Genomic DNA, 19,302 nt, shown 5'->3' on the forward strand with positions numbered 1-19,302 from the left:
AAAGAGGCTAGGGCTGCTGGATAAAAGGAATATATTACGTAGCTAATTGATACCTTTTTATATTTTTAATTTTTAATTTTTCTCTTATCACCAAATACTCACTTTTAGGAAACTCAAAATATGTATCTAATGTGGGAAATGAGATGAGGTTGTGAGGTGACAGAATGCTGCATGAGATGTTATTAAGGAAGAGCTCACAGAGGCAACTCTCCAAAAAAATGAAACAGAATTGAAAATGGTCTTGTAAAATTCCACTTGGGGTGGCAATATTTTGTGGCTTGAAGTGTAAGAGATGAGAACAGCATGTGAATTCCAAGAAAGCAGCACAGAATGGAAAATGGATTTACAATGTGTCAGACAGGGAGGCAACATCTTGTGGCATGTGGCTCGCATCTCAGCAATGGGAAAGGTATGTCATGTGCCTGCTCCTCCCTGTGGCACACCACAAGGGAGGGTGAGTTGGCAACTATGGCCAATATACATTAACAGCAATTTTAGTACATGGCCAGCAAGGGTCTTCTTTTCAATTTGTCTCCAAATTTGATTCTTTTTTTATTTCTTCCAAAGTGCTGAGCATGAGGCAGAAATAAAGGAAGTTTGGAGGGGAGATGGTGAGGATAGCTATGAAACTTAATGTCATTTCAGATTAACCATATTGGATTTAGAACCTTGACAAATGTGACTGGTGTAATGATATATTTTTTACTTTATGAGCATTAGTTGGTTAAAATTTGCTTCATTAAGAATGTTGCATGATGCATTGAAAATCTCAATATTAATAACACAAAGTTCAACTATACCTTTTATAAATATTAGTTTGATTTTTTTGCAAGAGAGCAATGTTTAAAATCCATGTGGAGATGAGAGAGAGGAAGGGAAGTGAAGTAGAAAGGACATCAAATGGAGGAAAACTGAAGCAAAAGAGGTATGCAAAATTAAGGGTTTAGTGAAGGAACAGTAGTATCAGAGCTTAGGACTTAAGCAAAGACAGAATACAAGGAAAGAAAGGAATGGGAGAGTGGGAGATGTTCACCATCCAAATCTTGTTCCATTTGAAATCAAAGACAAAATAAACTAAAATTAAATCCTGAACTGAAATCCACTAATATGTCCATTTAGTTTTGTGCATTTGTGTTGTATATAAAGTAAACTGACTTCAGACAGAGTCAACTTTACTAATGACAAATTTAGAGCATGGATGCAGAAAAGTTAACTGCTAAAATATGGACTCTTGCAATTAGTACATAATACATTTGTCTCTCCAAATGGCTTTTTTGAGTTAGCATATTATGTAACCCAATGTAGAAGCACTTATCAAAATGAGCTCAATTAATATTTGTAGTTTGGATCAAGAATCAAAATATCATCAACTATGATACAAGGTTCGAATATTAGGTTTATGGCCAAAATGCATGAGCAGTCAACACATTGATAAAGTACACATAGGAAGTTCTCAACACAGGATCTTATTTATTGACACAGGGGCTGTAGAAGTATAAAAATTCTATTAAATAGGGTCAGCAATTAGTTTAGAAACTAAAAAGAATAAATATGTTTGATGTATCATTTATAGTGACTGAAATAATGCTTTCTGTAATATAACGGTACCTAACAGGGCCAGCAAAAATTCCATAAATAAAATGCTGGGGTGAGAAAAGCTTTTCAAAAAGACTGACTTAACTCTCAAGAAATATTAAATATATAAGGTTTTTTATCCAGAGAAGTGTACTGGGAGAATTCTAATTGAATAAATATAGTTTAAAATGGTAATTAAAATGATGAGCTTTTGCAAGATTTTGCAGTGTTTTTCATATTTGAAAAAATACACATTTTTACCCATCATCTTACAATAATCAATAATTTACATAATCCTAGTCTTTTAGGTTAACCAACCTCTCCTGATGATTACCTAGGTACCATCCTTGCCTTCTCCAGGTTGACACTCTGAACGTTCTGCCTGACTTTCCTCACTCTGATTTCCAGTTGTATTCCTGAACCCTTCTACCCTCTGTGCTGGTCTCCTTTCCATAGCCTTCTCCTACTGCCCCTCAAATCTGGTCCCTGAGACAACAACTCCTCCTCTGACATTGTCTCTAGATTTTTGTGTTGCTTACAATGTGTTGCATTTCAATTAAAGCTATTACTGGGCTTTCAGTTACACCAGGCGAGGTATAACCCTCCCCTGACATGAGTTCCCATGCCAGGAATTTCTGTGATTTTTATGAAAGAGAGTTGTTCACAATCTCTAACCTCTGTCTGTCAAACCTTCACAGGGTGACAAAAGTTACAGGAAACAAAGTGTATACAATATAATCTTTTGTATTTGTGGTGTGTGAAAACTGAGAATAATAAAGATGCACTCTGATGCAGAAACCCAGTTTTGGGGAGTGTTTGGATTTGAATTTGCTTGAACTGGTATTTTCTTCCAGATTGGAAGAAGAAAACCACTCCCAGATGTCTTTATTTTTCTGACTAACAGAAGAGCCTTCACAATTTAAATAATGAGGGGTTCAATTAGCAGAAGTCTTGTGATTCATTTGCAATCTAAGCAAACAAATTCTAGTCTACAAATTTTTACAAAAGTCTGTGGTCATCCTGTGTTTGGCTATTGAGTTTGGCTATTGATGGTTATATTCAAAGAAATTAAAAAGGAACTGGTAAGTAACAAAGAAAATCTCAGAAAGTTTTTTACTCTTTTCAGTTAACAAGAGAAGACATGGAATATATGTAAATTTAAATGTATATAAACATTTTCCCTAACTTAATTGGTCTAAACACTTTCTTTCTTTATTGATCTCATGTGGTCAAGAAGAGTAAATATTCTGTAACCTACTCACTCTTGTGTTATTAAAATGGAAAATTTCAACGCAGCACTTAAATTCCACCAGACCCTCTTTTTCCGAATGCAATTCTAACTTAAATTGTTTTTAAACTAAGGTTAACCTAAAAAGTTAAAACCTATAATTTCTGACATGTATTTTGTTCTTATTATTTATAAGCTTGATTATTTATGAGCTTGAAGTTGTACTATTCTGAGGTACTAAAGAAGAATGCTGAATTCATATTTAGGGTATGATTGTAAAAATAGAGAACCAACAGAAACATGGCCTGAACATCTTTCCTTCATCTTTCAACCAGAATATGTCCCAACAAAGTGAATTATGTTTCGTTCTCCTTTTTTTCTTTTCCCCTTTTTAGGAACTATAGCTGTCTCACATAACAAAAATATTTTCATACACGTTTTATTTAAACTTGTCTAAGTCCTGATCTGTTTTCTTAACATTTGCTTTATTTTTAATAATTCACTCAGAATATATAACATCTGCTTAAAACATTTGACCAAATCAGCTTTATCAATATAAATCAACAAACCAATTGCAATGCAGGGAAAAACTGCCATAAAATTCTTGTGTAACCCATCGCTGAATCACTGTGAAAGGACTAATGTTTGGAAAGCTTTTAATTTTAGTTAAAAAGTTCCTTGAAACAGATGTGAAAATTCACTCATCTCCCACATTGTCTAGTTCAAGCAGCTGCAAATTATTTCATGGATTACATTTGAATGAATGTCCTGGGATTATTTCATCTAGGCAGCTGTTATTTCCTTAAATTAAATCAAAACACTTTTTTTGTTTGATTAATTCTTGGTTATTTGCTATTGTGTAAAGATGAAAAGCTCACATGTCTTTGGTCATAAATTAGTTCATTTTCCTCGATAGTATTGCAGTAACTCAGAAGATACAACACAGTTTTACAGGGTATGTTTAAAAACAAATTACTACTTTGAGCTTCCTAGTACAAAAAGAAAAAAAAAGTAGTACTCTCTTCTTTATAAGTTCTTAAATATAACATTCATATAATGCACACATTTTACTTGTAAAAATAGTTGCAAGGAGTGTCACTACTCAACTTTAACTACTGGGATGATAATTATACCAGGTTTTCTCAGCCAGATGGTCTATAGCTCCATTCCAAACTCCTTCACTAGATCCAGACTTGTCCCTCTGAGTGTCTACCAGACGTCCATATGTATGTCTTGAAGATAGCTCTATCTCAGCATGAGTGAAACCAAAAGCACCGTCTCTTCCTGTATTCCCTAAAAGTGGTAAGATGGAGAAACCTGTTCAGATGGCACATTCAGTTGTTCACTACATCCTACTGAATCTTCCTCTGAAATTACGTTTCAATACATTTCTTTCTCTTCTTGCTCCTGGTCCCTGCTTCCTGCCACATCTCCCTTTTCCAGTTTTTAAAATTTTTCCAGTGGCTGTTAAGTGCATCAAATGTATTCCTCCAAAAACTAACATTCCAAAAGTCAATCCTATGTAAAGATTAATTTATCAGATGATCAATTAATTAATTATCAAATTATACAAAATCTTATAGTCAACAAATATCAATGAATGCCTACTCTGTGCTAGACATACTTCTAAGAAACTGAGATTATAATAATAAATGAGAAAGATCAAGTTTCTATTCTAAGGTGTCAGAAAAGAAAAAGATATTTTAAAATAAATGTAATAGGTGTGTGTGTATATATGTGTCTGTATGTAAATGTGTGTTTATGTTTAAGTGCGTGCGTATGTGTGTATGTGTGTACAAAGTGAAGTAATGATAAGGGCTTTAGAAAGAAAACAGAGCCAGGTAAGAGTATAGCAAATAATTTTAAAATATTCTTTTGAATAGAATCAATGAATATGATTGCATTTACCTCATGAATATTATTCTTAAATATTGTCAATGAATGTATTCTTCTTTGTATCAATTTAAGGAATATTTATTTAGTATAAAGCAATAGAACATAGAGTTTATTTAAAAATATAATTTCTATTAATATATTCATGACATATATTATAAAATAGCACTGTCCAATAGAAAAATAATGAGTTATGAATTGAAATATAATTGAAACAATGTAGTAATTTTAAATTTTCTAGTACTCACATTAAAAAAAGAAAAAGAAACAGGTAAAATTAATTTTAATAGCACATTTTATTTAAACTGGTGTATCCATAATATTATCATTTCAACATGTAGTCCACAGAAAAGTTATAAATTAGATATTTTGCATTATTTTATTTGTATTATTTCTTTGAAATTCTGTGTATATTTAACTCTTGCAGCATAACTCAGTTCAGACTAGCCGCATTTCAAGCACTCAATAATAACATGTAACTAGTGACTCATGAATTCAACAGTATAGTTCTACAGTTCTACAGTATATTGAATATATTCACTATATACACTATATCCATGATATTTAGTTGAAAATATAATTGTATAGTCTTAAGTACAAATATCTTAATAAGAAATGCACTTATAGGTAATACATTTATTAATTCATTCACTGAATATTTTAGTTGAATATATTTATGTCACTGAGGAATATTTTATAGTGGTTATATTATTGATAATATTGACTATATTCCAAAAAAGTCCTACAATTAATTTTTATAAATTTAGCAAATTATTTATTTATTTAATTGGTTTTTAATAAATATACCTACAATTATCTTTTGGGTTTTTTTTGCAGACAGGGTCTCACTCTGTCTCAGGCTGGAGTGCAGTGGCACAATCAGAGCTCACTGCAGCCTCAACCTCATGGGCTCAAGTAATCATCCCACCTCAGCCTCCTGAGTAGCTGGGACCACAGGCATGCCCCAACATGCCCAGCTATTTTTATTATTTTTTTTAAAGACAGGGCCCCAGCCAGGGTTCATGGCTCATGCCTGTAATCCCAGAACTTTGAGAGGCTGAAGCGGGCAGATCACTTGAGGTCAGGAGTTGGAGACCAGGCAGGCCAACATAGGGAAACCCCATCTCTACTAAAAATACAAACATTAGCCAGGCATGGTGGTGGCATGCACCTGCAGCTACGCAGGAGGCTGAGGCAGGAGAATCACTTGAACCTGGGAGGTGGAGGTTGCAGTGAGCCGAGATCATGCCACTGCACTCCAGCATGGGCAAGAGAGCAAGACTCTATCTCAAAAATAAAAATAAATAAATAAGTAAATAAAGACAAGTCCCCACTATGTTGCCAGGCTTGTCTCAAACTTCTGGGCTCAAGTGATCCTCCCACATTGACCTCCGTCCAAAAGTGTTGGGATTACAAGCATGAGCCACTGTGCCCAGCCAGTTATCTTTCTGAAACACAGAATTGATATCTTCCTTCATGATTATTATAATAATATCATAATTATTATAATCATTGATTATCTCCCTTTATCATCTGGGACTAAACTCGGTTTTAATATTCCATTCTGCTATCCCTATACATCTCAGGCTACAGTCATATTAGATGCATAATATTTCAGAAAATACTATTGATATTGTTTGGCTCTGTGTCCCCACCCAAATCTCATCTTGAATTGTAATCCCCATGTGTGGAGGGAAGGACCTGGTGGGAGGTGATTAAATCATGGGAGTGGTTTACGCCATGCTCTTCTCCTGATAGTGAGGGAGTTCTCTTGAGATCTGATGGTTTAAAGGTGTTTGGAATTTCCCTCCTTGCTCTCTCTCTCCTGCCACTATGTAAGATGTGTCTTGCTTCCCCTTCACCATCTGCCATGATTGTAAGTTTCTTGAGACCTCCTCAGCTATGTGGAACTGTGAGTCAGTTAGACCTCTTTCCTTTATAAATTGCCTAGTCTCGGGAAGTTTTTTATGCAATGTGAAAAAGGGCTAATACATAAAATTGGTACCAGGAGTGAGGTACTGCCTAAAGATACCTAAAAATATGGAAGCAATTTTGGAACTGGGTAATGGGCAGTGGCTGGAACAGTTTGGAGGGCTCAGAAGAAAATAGGAAGATGTGGGAAAGTTTGGAACTTCCTAGAGACTTGTTGAATAGTTTTGACCAAAATTCTGAGAGTGATATGGACAATGAAGTCTAGGCTGAGGTGGTGTCAGATGGAGATGAAGAACTTTTTGGGAACTGGAGCAGAGGTCACTCTTGTTATATCTTAGCAAAGAGACTGGTGGCATTTTGCCCCCGTCCTAGAGATCTGTGGAACTTTGAACTTGAGAAAGATGATTTAGGGTATCTGGCAGAAGAAATTTCTAAGCAGCAAAGCATTCAAGAAGTGACCTGGCTTTTGGTAAAAGTGTACGCCCATATTCGTTCACAAAGAAAAGATCAGAAATTGGAAGTTACATTTAAAAGGGAAGCAGACTGTAGAGGTTTGAAAAATTTGCAGCCCGACCATGCAGTAATAAAGAAAAACCGATCTTCTGGCAATAAATTCAAGCTGGCTGCAGATATTTGCATAAGTAATGAGGAGCCCAATGTTAATGGCAAAGACAACGAGGAAAGTACCTCCAGGGCATGTCAGAGGTCTTCACAGTAGCCTCTCCCATCACAAGCCTGGCAGCCTAGTAAGGAAAAATGGTTTTGTGGGTCAGGCCAGGGCCCTGCTCCTCTGTTCAGCCTTGGGACATTGTGCCCTGCATCCCAGCCACTCCAGCTCCAGCTGTGGCTAAAAGGGGCCAAGCTACAGCTCAGACCATGGCTTAAGAGGATGCAATCCCCAAGTCTTGCAGCTTCCACGTGGTGTTGGGCCTGCTGCTGTACAAAAGATGAGAGTTCAGCTTTGGGAGCCTCCACCTAGATTTCAGAGAATGTATGGAGATGTCTGAATGTCCAGGCAGAAGTCTGCTGCAGGTCAGAGCCCTCAAGGAGAACCTCTGCTACAGCGGTGCAGTATTGGCTATTGCTACCCAGAAGTTAGAAAACTGCAGGAAATTGCTTCAGATTTCATAAATCTTCTGTAATATTAATAGAAGTATAGAGAGTTTTAAAAAATAATCAACCAACAGCCCTTGTACCTACAAAGTCCACCCAATTGGAGTTGCTGCTAGAGGAAAATGTGTGGTTCTACCTCTCTTCTACCTGTTAAATCTTCTAGTTACTGCGGCTGCTTGACAAATCCTAAAACTTATGTGGCGAATTAGATAGTAAAAGAATATAAGCAATGCAATTCTTAGTTTTCTAGCCTCTCCAATACAGGGGAGCACGGAAGCTAGTAAGAATAGGGCCAAGTGCCAAAAGACAATATCTGGCATTTTCCCCCCAACCTCAGTTGCTTTCTTATGTATTTCTTATAACAGTTAAAACATTTATTTTTCTTCTGGGATGGGGTTGATCACATAATATTTTGTTATCTATCTTCTTAACATTCTTCTCCCACTTACTAGACAGTTCAATTTCAAAGCATCAAAATAGGGCAAGTATATTTTTTAAAATTCCCATCGGTTGATTTTTATATTATCCTTCTTTACCACTGTTATCTTAAGAATCACAAATTTCTTTGTTGTGGAAACTATTCCTAATTACTTCTAAGAAATTTCCAGCTTACCAAATTTCTTCTTAACAAACTAAATTTTTATCTACTTGCAACCAAAGATGGTATATCTCCCATATCCATGGCACTGGGCTGGATATTGTAGATAATATTTTGGAGAATATCTTAGGAAAGATGTCCCCAAATAGGAAGGAAGAAAGAAAGAGTCGAAAAAAGAGAGGAAGAAAGAAAAAAGAAGGAAGAAAAGACAGAAAGTTTCTGATACTATAGGATAGGCAGTACTTTACTTTTTCCCTTGTAGGAGTTTTTGTTTTTTGTTTTTTGTTTTGTTTTGTTTTTTGTTTTTTGGCTGAGCCTGAGAATTAAATTGACACAATAGAAATTAACAGAAGAAAATCCTATGAATTTATTTAATACTTAATACAGTTTTACATGGCATGGGAGCCCTCAAAAGGAAATGAAGATCCAAAAAACAGAGGCAATCACTCGTATACTGAATCAGACAAAGAATAGTAAATTGTGAAGAATCTAATAAATAATATGGGAAGGCTTACAGGTTGAGATATTTTTAAAGATCTGTACAGAATTCTTTTCGTGTCAATTTTTTTGTCCTTAATGATAAGAATGTTGCTTTTCTTGTAGTATAAGTGGGCCTCTTTCACATAGAAATTTCATTTTTTGTGTTTTTAAGAAATAGAATGAAGGTCAGAGTAATTTTCTTGCACCTGCTATATTTCAAATGCCTTTAACTCAAAATAGTCAACATGCCAGAATGGCATATTTTTACCTCCTTCAATACCATTGGTATTCAAAGATTCTCAGTTTTCTACATCTAGGATATGTTCCTGGTATTTCCTCCCTCGACTTATGCAGTATTAAAAAGTCCTCACGCAGAATCTTACTTAAATTGCTTAATTTGTTTTTCTCCCTTTCCATTTTCATAAACTTCCCAAATTTTCCTCAGTTTAGGCATTTTTGGGGTTTTACTTCTCTTAATTACTTAATCCTAGACACATGCTCCCTTAAATAATGTTGTCAAGGAAATGGAACTAGTGAGACCTAGATTTGTATTTTATTTTATATTTGTTCTTTGTAAATTTAGCATAGATTATTAGTATCCTTCCATGACCAAACCAAATTTTTTATGGTTCTGTCACCTTTTAGAGCTTGGTAAGTATTCAGTAGTTATTAGGAGCTCATTGATCTTCCTTAAAATAATGAGTATTTGTAAAGAAAGAAAAAATGAATGGATACTTTTCAGAGTGAGCCCTCTTCTAAGACTGCAGGAGCCAATTTCACTGCCATCGCCACAGTCACATCTGACACTACAAGAACCATAGCAGTTGTTGAAGCAGTTTCAGCTTACAGCACTCTGAAGTCTCCAGTGAACCAGCAAATGAATTCCAGAAGGCTTCTGACTCTAGGGTTCTCTGTTCTCCCACACTGTGATAGTTATTCTGAACTGGAAAAAAGAGGTGCTATCCAGATGGGGTGTGAGGAGCTGCTAGGAAATCTTCAAAAATTCTCATTGAATACACTCAAATTTGCACATGAAAGGAGAGTTCTGGCAGGGAGTTTTTACTGTTCATCAAAATGCAGTCATAAAATTCATGTCTTATTACCTTCTCTACATATGTCAAACAATCTAAAAATGCTTAGATAATTGCCATGGCGCTCCATACCAGGATTCTGTGTCTTATTAGTAGAAAAATGGTACAGAAGCAAGTAGATAGTTGATGATTTTGGCCTTTGAACATATCCTCAAAAGTAATGAAGGGCCAGCATATCTGGGCTCCCTACCCAGAATTAACCACACAATTTCTTCATATCAGTATGAAAGACATTAATAAGTCAGTGTGGTGTGCTTTGTGGCTCCAAGACAAAAAAAGAGAAAGCAACTTTTAGTTCTAATTCATAACAAAATGGCCCCCAAAAGGTGATTGCTTCATTTAAACAAACATTAGTCTTTTACATAATCAACATATTCTTTTTAACAGATGTACCCTAAATCATAGAAGTATGATGAGAATGTACGGGAAACTTAGATTTGGATTAAGCCATTTAGTACAATGCTTCTGCAAAACTCTAATTTGCCCTCTATAAACAATTATTTAGCCTCTGCTTTTAACATTTCCAGGAATGGGGTAATCACATCTCCTACACAGCACTGTACGGTATGCCTTTGAGCAACTATAAATGTTAAAAGGTTGTTATATTGATGAGAAACACACTCTCCTCTTATACACATTTCTTCTGTGCAGGCACAGGGGGAACTCTAATCTCTTCTCTATGACAAACCTTTAGATATTTGAAGGTTGCCATTTTGGAAATAAATGAAGACTACACAAATGAAAACAAGCAGAGAACATTTATCTATTTATTCAGAGCTAGTTATAGAACAGGAGTTAGCCACTATTACTTGCATTTACCAGAGACCCAAAGGCATGTGGGGGGAGTAGGAAAACTTTATAATAATAATTTTTAAAGGGAAGGCTTTGAATATGTTCTGATTGGAAGTTGTTGGCATGGGAAAACAGAAGGGCTGACTAGAAACAGACTATCTTATGCAATGGTTTTGGGAGCACATTTGGCTTTCTCCAGTTGGTTCTGAGTTGGAAATAGGAGTGAAACGAGGGAAACTGATCTTTACTGATAAAGTCCTGAATGTTTTGAGGCAATGGCTGCAGAGATTGTGTGTTAACGTTCTAATGCTGCATATGATCTGGCCAGGGGCAGTGGCTCACGCCTATAATCCCAGAACTTTGTGAGGGCAAGGCAGGCAGATCACAAGGTCAGGAGATCGAGACCATCACAAGGTCAGGAGATTGAGACTATCCCAGCTAACACAGTGAAACCCTGCCTCTACTAAAAAAAAAAAATACAAAAAATTAGCCGGGCGTCGTGGTATGTGCTTGTAATCCCAGCTACTTAGAAGGCTGAGGCATTAGAATTGCTTGAACCTGGGAGGAGGAGGTTGCAGTGAGCCGAGATCGCACCACTGCACTCTTACCTGGGTGACAGAGTGAGACTCTGTCTCAGTAAAAAATAAAAATAAAAATAAAAATAAATGATCCACCTATTGTCTGCATGTATATTCAATCTCCCTTCCTTTGGTCACTCTCTTTTTTGCCAAAAGGATGTTAGTCAAAAGGTAAGGTGAGAGATCCCGAGCTTCACTACTTGATGATTGTTCAGTTGTATCCTTAGTCAATCGTATCACAAGATCTTTTTAATCTTTTTTGTTGCATCATCATTGCGATCATCTGCTGAGAGAGTGGCCACATACAAGCATTTAAGCCTCCACATGGAATTCAATGTGCCAGCATCATGGACACTATGATAAAAACAAAAACAATGTAAGTCAATTTAATATTGACCTGGTTCTTCAGAGCCAATGGGGTGACTGACTTGGTTCTTCAGAACCAAGAACTTGAATTGTCCAACCCAGGCTAGAAGAACAAATCTCACAGGTCATGAGGACCAAACTTAGAGAACCAAGTAGCCTTTTGTCAAGCTGACATGTAGACTTTTCTACCTTACCTGTTTCACTGATCCAAGTATAGCAAGAAGTATCAGCAATGGTACATATACCACCATGACTAGTGAAAAAAAAAAATCCAGAAGAATGCGATTGTTCAGCTCTCTTGCCAACAGTTGAGATGGATCTGTATTCTATCTAGGGTAGAGGTAGTATCACTTATAGTTTCTGTCAGCATTAGTGATACATGTCTTATAGTCTTCTGTTTGCATGGTTCCTATTGCTGGAAACTGCTTTGGTTGTTTGTATAAACAATGAATCAGTAACTCCTCCAAGTAGAGTGCCTGACTATTAAAGGGAGGCCTCATTTAGGAGCTTGCATCAGAGTTAAAATTTCCAGGCTTGATGATCTATAGAATTAGGGTGTCTGTGTACCAGTAAGATTTGTAATGCTATTTTTGAAGTGCGTGATGTATGTGTGCATGAAGCAAGCAGGACTAGCTATCTAGATGCAAGGAAAGTAGTATCTGGTAGGAACACACAGGGATCCAGAAAAAAAAAATTGTTCATGACCTGAGGTTGGATCAAGGCTGTTCATTAGTTGGGTTACACATGTGAATCTCTATTAGTTTCTTCCAGGTGACAAGTAATTGGCTCATCCTCCTATGAAGGCTGGTGAATTCAAATTTAGAATTATATAGATTCTAATTAATGGATTATAATAATAGGGTTTTTTTTGTGAGAAAGGGACACTAGCAAAATCACAGGTTGATTTATCCATGTAAGTTCAAGTGGAAATGCTTTGGCTTTAATTCCCTGTGGTCTCATTTGATGAGACTGAAATTTTCCAAGGGTTTTTGATTATGGTAGTCTCGTGAGGGATAGCATATCCAGCAATCAATGAGCTTGAAGGTTACTATTTAGGATAATCCAAGATTAGTTTTAGAAAGTGATTATGCTCTGATCCAAAATTTTAGTAAGAATAAAATGAAAGAGAAAAAGAGTCATTGTGGGTGGGTAACTACCAGGGGTCTTTAGAAAATGAGAAGAATGGCTGTAATTAGTAGATAAAAAACAAAATAGCAGTTACACCAGAGATCTTGATCCAATATGGTGGGCAGAAGCTGTCTAGTCTCTGAGGTCATTATTTCCCTCTGAAAGTCTCGAGTCAGCTGTCTACTCTGAAGATTTAAGATTGTAACCAGTTTATCTGTACCATGATGAGTCATTTCATGGAGGAATTTAATTAGTATTCATTTGAAGCCATCTGGTGCCACCAAAAATGCCAGAGATTATCTGAGTAAAGCTAGAACTTTTTTTTTTTTTTTTTTTTTTTTTTTTCAGAATCAGGGGCTAAATGTTGATGTTTTATAATGGTGTCTTATAAGTACTCTAGAGATTAATTCTCTAAAATTTTAGATAGGTTCATAACCTTGATTAAGACTGCTTCTTTAGCAAAATATTCTATTAGAACATTTCTTTTAGCTTCTGTATTGTTTATATTTTCATTAGCTTCAATCTTTATAATAAACTACCTCTGTATGGAGCAGGAGTATCTCTAAAAGTGTTTTAAACATCTTCTCTATGTTCGATGGAGTTTCTAGCAGAGTTAGGAAACCCTTTGTTTCCAGAGCACCCCAAAGTCATGTATTTTTTTTTAATTGTACCTGTATATGTATTTATTCTGAGGTCGTTGTCCAGTTAACAAACTCAAGTACGTACAATATTTCTGCCATCTGGACTAATTTTACCTCCGATAGAGGACTATATTTCATAGTCACACAAATTAGTGGTAGCATACTCTGCTTGATAACCTCTAGTTTCAAGTTCTGAAATATGATCCAGCAACAAATAATATTGGGTCAGGGTTTTCAATGGCAGTTCTTAAAAATACTGAAGTGCAGAAAGTTTCCTAACTGAAGTAGGAAAATCACGGGTTCACTTCTTCTGGTAGGGGCAGGAGAGTAGCAAAAATAGGGTGTTCTAGTGGTGAACAGTAATGTGAGAGGAAGAGAGTAACAGACTCTCATGAGTGTTTAATGCTGGCTGAAAAGTGTGTGTTCAGAGGGAGTAGTAATGTCTGTATTGCGTGAGGAATCATGAGATCAAGAGGGGAGCCTGTAATTAGCTCTGCAGAAGCACCAGGTTTTGAATTGGCACCTAGGCTCTTAAACAAGGGGAATAAGCCTTGGTAACCAGGTAAAGGTGGTAAGTTTTTGATGACTCCCATGAAGCTGAGTTAAAACCCTAAGTGTTTTTCCAGTTTGCTTATGCACAAGTAGACAACAAGGCTTTCACTTGGGATGCCTATGGAAGAAGTCTGTTGACAAGCCTTCTTCAGATTCCAGAAGGCCGGTTCATGATTTAGACTGAGTTGTCACCATCTCAGGAACAATTTATTTGACACTCATTTGTAATATCCAATTAAAACATGCAATCCTCCTGATTGTTTTTTGAGGTATCTAGGATGTTTTTATGATCTTTAGTCATCAGAAGACAGTGATTTTCCTCCTTACATACGTTATGCCTTCAATAATGAATTAGATTTTTGTAAAAATTATGATTTATCCTTTGAAACTTTATATATCTTTAGTGCTAAAGCTGAGAGCAAGTAATTGGAATCCTTTTTACAAGCTTCCTTGTTCTCTGAAAAAGTAGGAGATCATATACATATTGTAACAGAGCTGAATCTCAAGAGAAAATTTAGGTCTTTTCATTCTTGATTAAGGACCTGGGAAAAATAGAAGTGGGCTTCAGTAAACCTTTGGAGCATGACTATTCAGGTTTACTGTTGTCCTCCCCAGGTGAAGGTAGAAAGCAAACATTGAGAGTGAAAAAGGAGAAGACATCAGTTATGTTTTGATTGGAGGTTATTGATAGGGAAGCTGGAAGCAGACTCATTAGAAGCGGAGGATTTATGCAATTGGTTTTGAAACATATGTGGTTTTGTGTGGTTGGTTCTGAGTCGAGAACAAAGGAAAAAAATAGGAGAGCTGGCAGTCATTGACCAAGTTCTGACCATTTAGGGCTGATTGCTGCAGAGGTTACAGTTTGGCTTCCCCAGTGGGTATAGCAGAGTTTGTGTGTCAGTGGTCTGTGGTCATAAGTGCTCTGCCCACTCTCCATATATTCAGTCTCTCACCGTTTTGTCTCTTGTAAATCTTCACACATAATTTGTCTCCAACTACGTCTAGAAATAATTTGAAAAATAATTGATATATGTAGTTAGCTTTTTGCAAAGGGGATATGTATTGTTTTGCTTAACAAACTAATAGCAGTTGCCTGAAAATATGAATTTTTCTCCTTAATTCCACTAGAGTTAATTTTTTTCTCTGTAATTGTTTGTGTTGTTACAGAGGATCTTAATGATTTAAGAATGGAGGGAGTAACAACCCTGGTACCTTCTGGGAGCAAATTTAACCAAGGCCGTCCTACTTACCCTGCTGAGCCTCAGGCCAAGGTCACACTGAACATCTGTTCAAGGTGTGCCAGGTAAAAGACATAATAGGTATAGTATATATAAACATGATCTTGATTTTTAAAATCTAAGATTTTGATGCAAAGATTGTACTCTTCTGTGTTAAGAACATCTTTTCCTTCCAGTGATCTTTTGTGCTAATATTGGCAAGGGAGTTAGTTATGCAGTTTATCCTGTGCCCAATGCCACTCAGACCAACAATGAATCAAAGAGTTTAGATTGTCTTCACTTCACAGCTTGAGACTATTTTATGTCTTCTGTCTCTGAATTTCATTCACTGTCCACCATTCCGTTCTCTTTCAAGAAAATTTAATGGCTCTGAACATTCAAAGCCACTTTTAAAGCACCTGCATAGAGGAAGAGTTTGGCCAGGTACAGTTTAAGATCTGATATTATTGACCTCTTAACCTGCCCCTTATCCCGTTCACCTCCTGGAAAGAATTTAATCAGCTTGACGCTTTTCAGTGTTGGCAGCTGGAAGCAATCTTTGCATATACTGTATGTGGCCAAAGAAGTAGCTTGTAGTTACTGCCAAGTCAGCTCCCAGTGCTGGTCTAGCAGAAACTCACCAAATAGCTAGAATTCATTCTTTTGTAGGAACTAAATCTCATTTGCAAAGAGGCTTTTAAGCCTGTTTAAATGATGAAACAAGCCTTCTAACCCTTATGTAAATGGTCCAGATTAGCAAGAACAATGTAGTGGCTGGCCAATTTTATCTCCTTTTCTTTATGTCTAGCTGCTCTATTGTACTGTTTGAGAGGAGATTAGCTGCTTGGATATAGGGAGGGAGGAAAGTGTAGGAAAATCAAACCAGATTTTTGTAGCTTTTTCTCTTTTGCTTTACCCCTTTGGAAGTTTTATTTTAATTTTCACAGGCTTAGAAAAATAGAAAGGACCGCTCTTAGAAAATCAGGGGATGTTATTTGAGGCCATTAAGAGAAATGGCATAGCATAGTGAAAACAGCAATGGAAACATTGCTTCAGACAAGTAATATTTGGTGGATTGACTTTTTTTAGTAGGGCTGTGAAGAGAACTTCTAATATTTATGTGATAATATTTAAGCATCCTGAGTGAACACAGTCATCAGTGGAAGAGTTATATGATACTTTGTTTTAAACTTTGTAGTATAGTTGTACATTTACATTTTGACTGGAGAGGGGTCGATGCTTGGTTCATGTCATTTGTAGAAGACTAGGATACGAGGTTTTTGTTTTTTCAAAACAGAAAGTTTATAAAAAATGTTTTTCTAATCTATTGAGGATTTGAACTGTGAAAGGACTAAGCACATTTGTAGCCCTAAATTATCATTCAGCTTCCTAATAGATAGACTGTAAATCACAAACAACCTGCATTTAAAGCCAGAACTTAACGGAGTTTTTCAAAAAATATTCAACGGAATAATCATTGGTGGCACATATTACATTCTTGCTATAAACCACATACTAGTCTAAAGACATGAAATGTGTAAACTGATTTAATTTGCAGATCATTCTCGGAGTTGATTACTAATACTGTCCCCATTTTATAGATAAGAAAACTGAGGCATGTATTGATTGAATAACTTGTCCAGAGTAATACAACCAATAGGTAGAAAAACACAGTTTGAAACTCAGGCAGCATAGGTTGACAGTCTACCTACTAGTCATTCTGCTTTAGTGGTAAGCACCAAGCTATTGTCTGAAGGTGAAGATGGAGGCCTATAATAGATAAAAACAATGAGATAGAAAGAGATTTAGGTGTTTGAAATGATGAAAGTTCATGACTGTTTTGATGGAGAATAAGGCATTGTTGTAATTTCAAAAGCAAAGGAGAAATATATTGATTCAGATAAATGTGGTAAACAGTATGGAAGAAGATTCTAGGCTGTTCATTTTAGAGCAGCTACTATAGCTAGAATTTAAAGAAAAAAGAAGTACCAGTTGTCGAGAACTATAGAGAATCTGAGATTTTATTGCATTTGGAGCTTTATATGTTGGTCTACCACTGTTTTATGCATACTAGGAAAACTCATGAAACACCTGGGTCAGAGACCAAGGACTTTACTACTTACAGCAGTAACAATAACCAGGGTATTAGCATCTTCACTGGTTTCCTGAGCCACAGTTCTCAGAGTAACACAAATAGTGCAAAAGGTTATATTATGTAAGAGGAAACTGAACTTAGAAAATGTGACTATTCTGTAACAGACCATTAGCACTCCTGTGTGTTGCTCCAGGGAGGGCCTCCATCTGTATCCTCCAAGGCTGTGTGTTAGATCAGCAGTCTTCAACCATTTTGGCACCAGGGACTGGTTTCATGGAAGACAATTTTTTCATGGATGGTTGATAGGGTGGATTTTGAGATAGAACTGTTCCACTTCAGATCATCAGGCATTAGGTTCTCATAAGGAGCATGCAACCTAGATCCCTTCATGCATGGCTCACAATAGGGTTCATGCCCCTGTGAGAATCTATGGCTGATCTGACAGGAGGCAGAGCTCAGGTGGTAATGCTCCCTTGCCTGCCTCTAACCTCCCGCTGTGCCAGGAGGTTCCTAACAGGCCACAGACCAGTACCGGTTCATGGCCTGGGGGTTGGGGACCCCCATGCTATACAAATATTCTTGAACAGATGATCTGAAAAAAAGGCTGTTAATGTCTTTAAATATGAGAGACACGTGGAGAACTGTCTCCCATTGCTACTTTGGGTAGATTACTTTTGTCATACGTTGATGTGATTATCAAAGCTTTCCATCATTAATTCTCCAACACCAATCCATGTCATTGTCTCACCTCTTTTTTTGCAAGTAAGGCATTTAAAATTGTGAGAATTATACTTTCTAAGCAGGGCTGAGCAATTATCAGAGACAGAAGTCAAACTGAATCACGGTGGGGAATGTCTGGTTGTATTATGTGTCCACATAACGCTTTGAAATACCACTTGATTAGTGTCTTAGTCTATTTGGGATGCTATAAAATAACATACAGAAATACCATAAACTGTGTCTTGTAAATGACAAGTATTTATGTCTCCCACTTCAGGAGACTGAGAAGTCCAAGATCAAGGTGCTGGCTGATTCAGTGTCTGGCGAGGACCTGCTTCCTCATAGACGGCTGTCTTCTCATGGTGTCCTCCCATGGTGGGAGGGTGAGCTAGCTTTCTGGGGTCTTTTTTATAAGGGCACTCATTCCATTCATGAGGGTTCCACCCTTGTGACCTAATCACCTCCCAAAATCCCTACCTCCTTATACTACCACACAGGGAGTTATGTTTCAACATATGAATTTGGGAGGGGCACAAACATTCAGACCATACCAATTAGTTACCAATTTCACATAAAAAAAAATCAGGATATCTACCTTCTCTTAAAAATCAGTGCAGCTGATAACACTGGATCTATATTCTGGAAATACTTCACAGTAGTAGCTTCTTCCTGCTCTAGACCCTGAGGCCAGCAGTCATGCTCCAGTGCACTTTGGTCTGTCTGCTTAGCTTCATTCATTTATACTATCTGTCTAAAGTCTAGAGGCCTTTGTTTGTAACCTCTGAATTGTAGAAACACCATGTAAAGGAGTAAAGACTCTCCCTTTACCTTCTAAACATTTGGTAAGTGAATCTATGAAATAAACTCACAACAGGCAGGTTAACAGGAGAAAAGGTCTACAAATTAATTATGAACTAAGTGGCATCACAGGAAAGAAAAGTGAATACTCAAAAACCTAGTGAGATTTAGGAGCTTATATACCCTCTTCATAGGGGAGAGGGTAAGGGGAATTGAAGCAACTTAGGGGACAGGGAAAGATTTTGGGAAAAGAAGAATGGGTCTTTAGGATAATCACTGATAGTTTGTGAGAAAGTTTACCTGGGCATGGTGTCAATTCCTAGTCTCTCTCTCCTGTGATAAAAGTTCATCTTCCTTGGTTAATGAAACTTCCAGGGAGGTGACTGATGGTAATGATGAAGTTCCTTTTGGAGAATCTGTCTTTAGGCGGATGAGGGAAGTTCAAAGAAAGCCTCTTGTTGCATTTGCTGTTTTCTAAGTGCCTTCAGCTCAAAGTAATCAGTAT

At 36.7% G+C, this 19,302-nt stretch overlaps 1 protein-coding gene across 5 annotated transcripts in view; it reads left to right on the plus strand.

Annotated features, from left to right (window-relative positions):
- Window positions 1-19,302, plus strand: part of C7H8orf34 (chromosome 7 C8orf34 homolog) — a 502,481-nt gene that overhangs the window by 285,490 nt on the left and 197,689 nt on the right. For all 5 annotated transcript variants that reach the window (XM_024250722.3, XM_024250723.3, XM_024250724.3 and 2 more), the window contains 1 exon segment: window positions 15,135-15,270. In XM_024250722.3, the coding sequence (XP_024106490.3) occupies window positions 15,135-15,270 (136 nt within the window).

Source organism: Pongo abelii, chromosome 7 (genome assembly GCF_028885655.2).
Source record: "Pongo abelii isolate AG06213 chromosome 7, NHGRI_mPonAbe1-v2.0_pri, whole genome shotgun sequence".
Taxonomy (NCBI): domain Eukaryota; kingdom Metazoa; phylum Chordata; class Mammalia; order Primates; family Hominidae; genus Pongo; species Pongo abelii.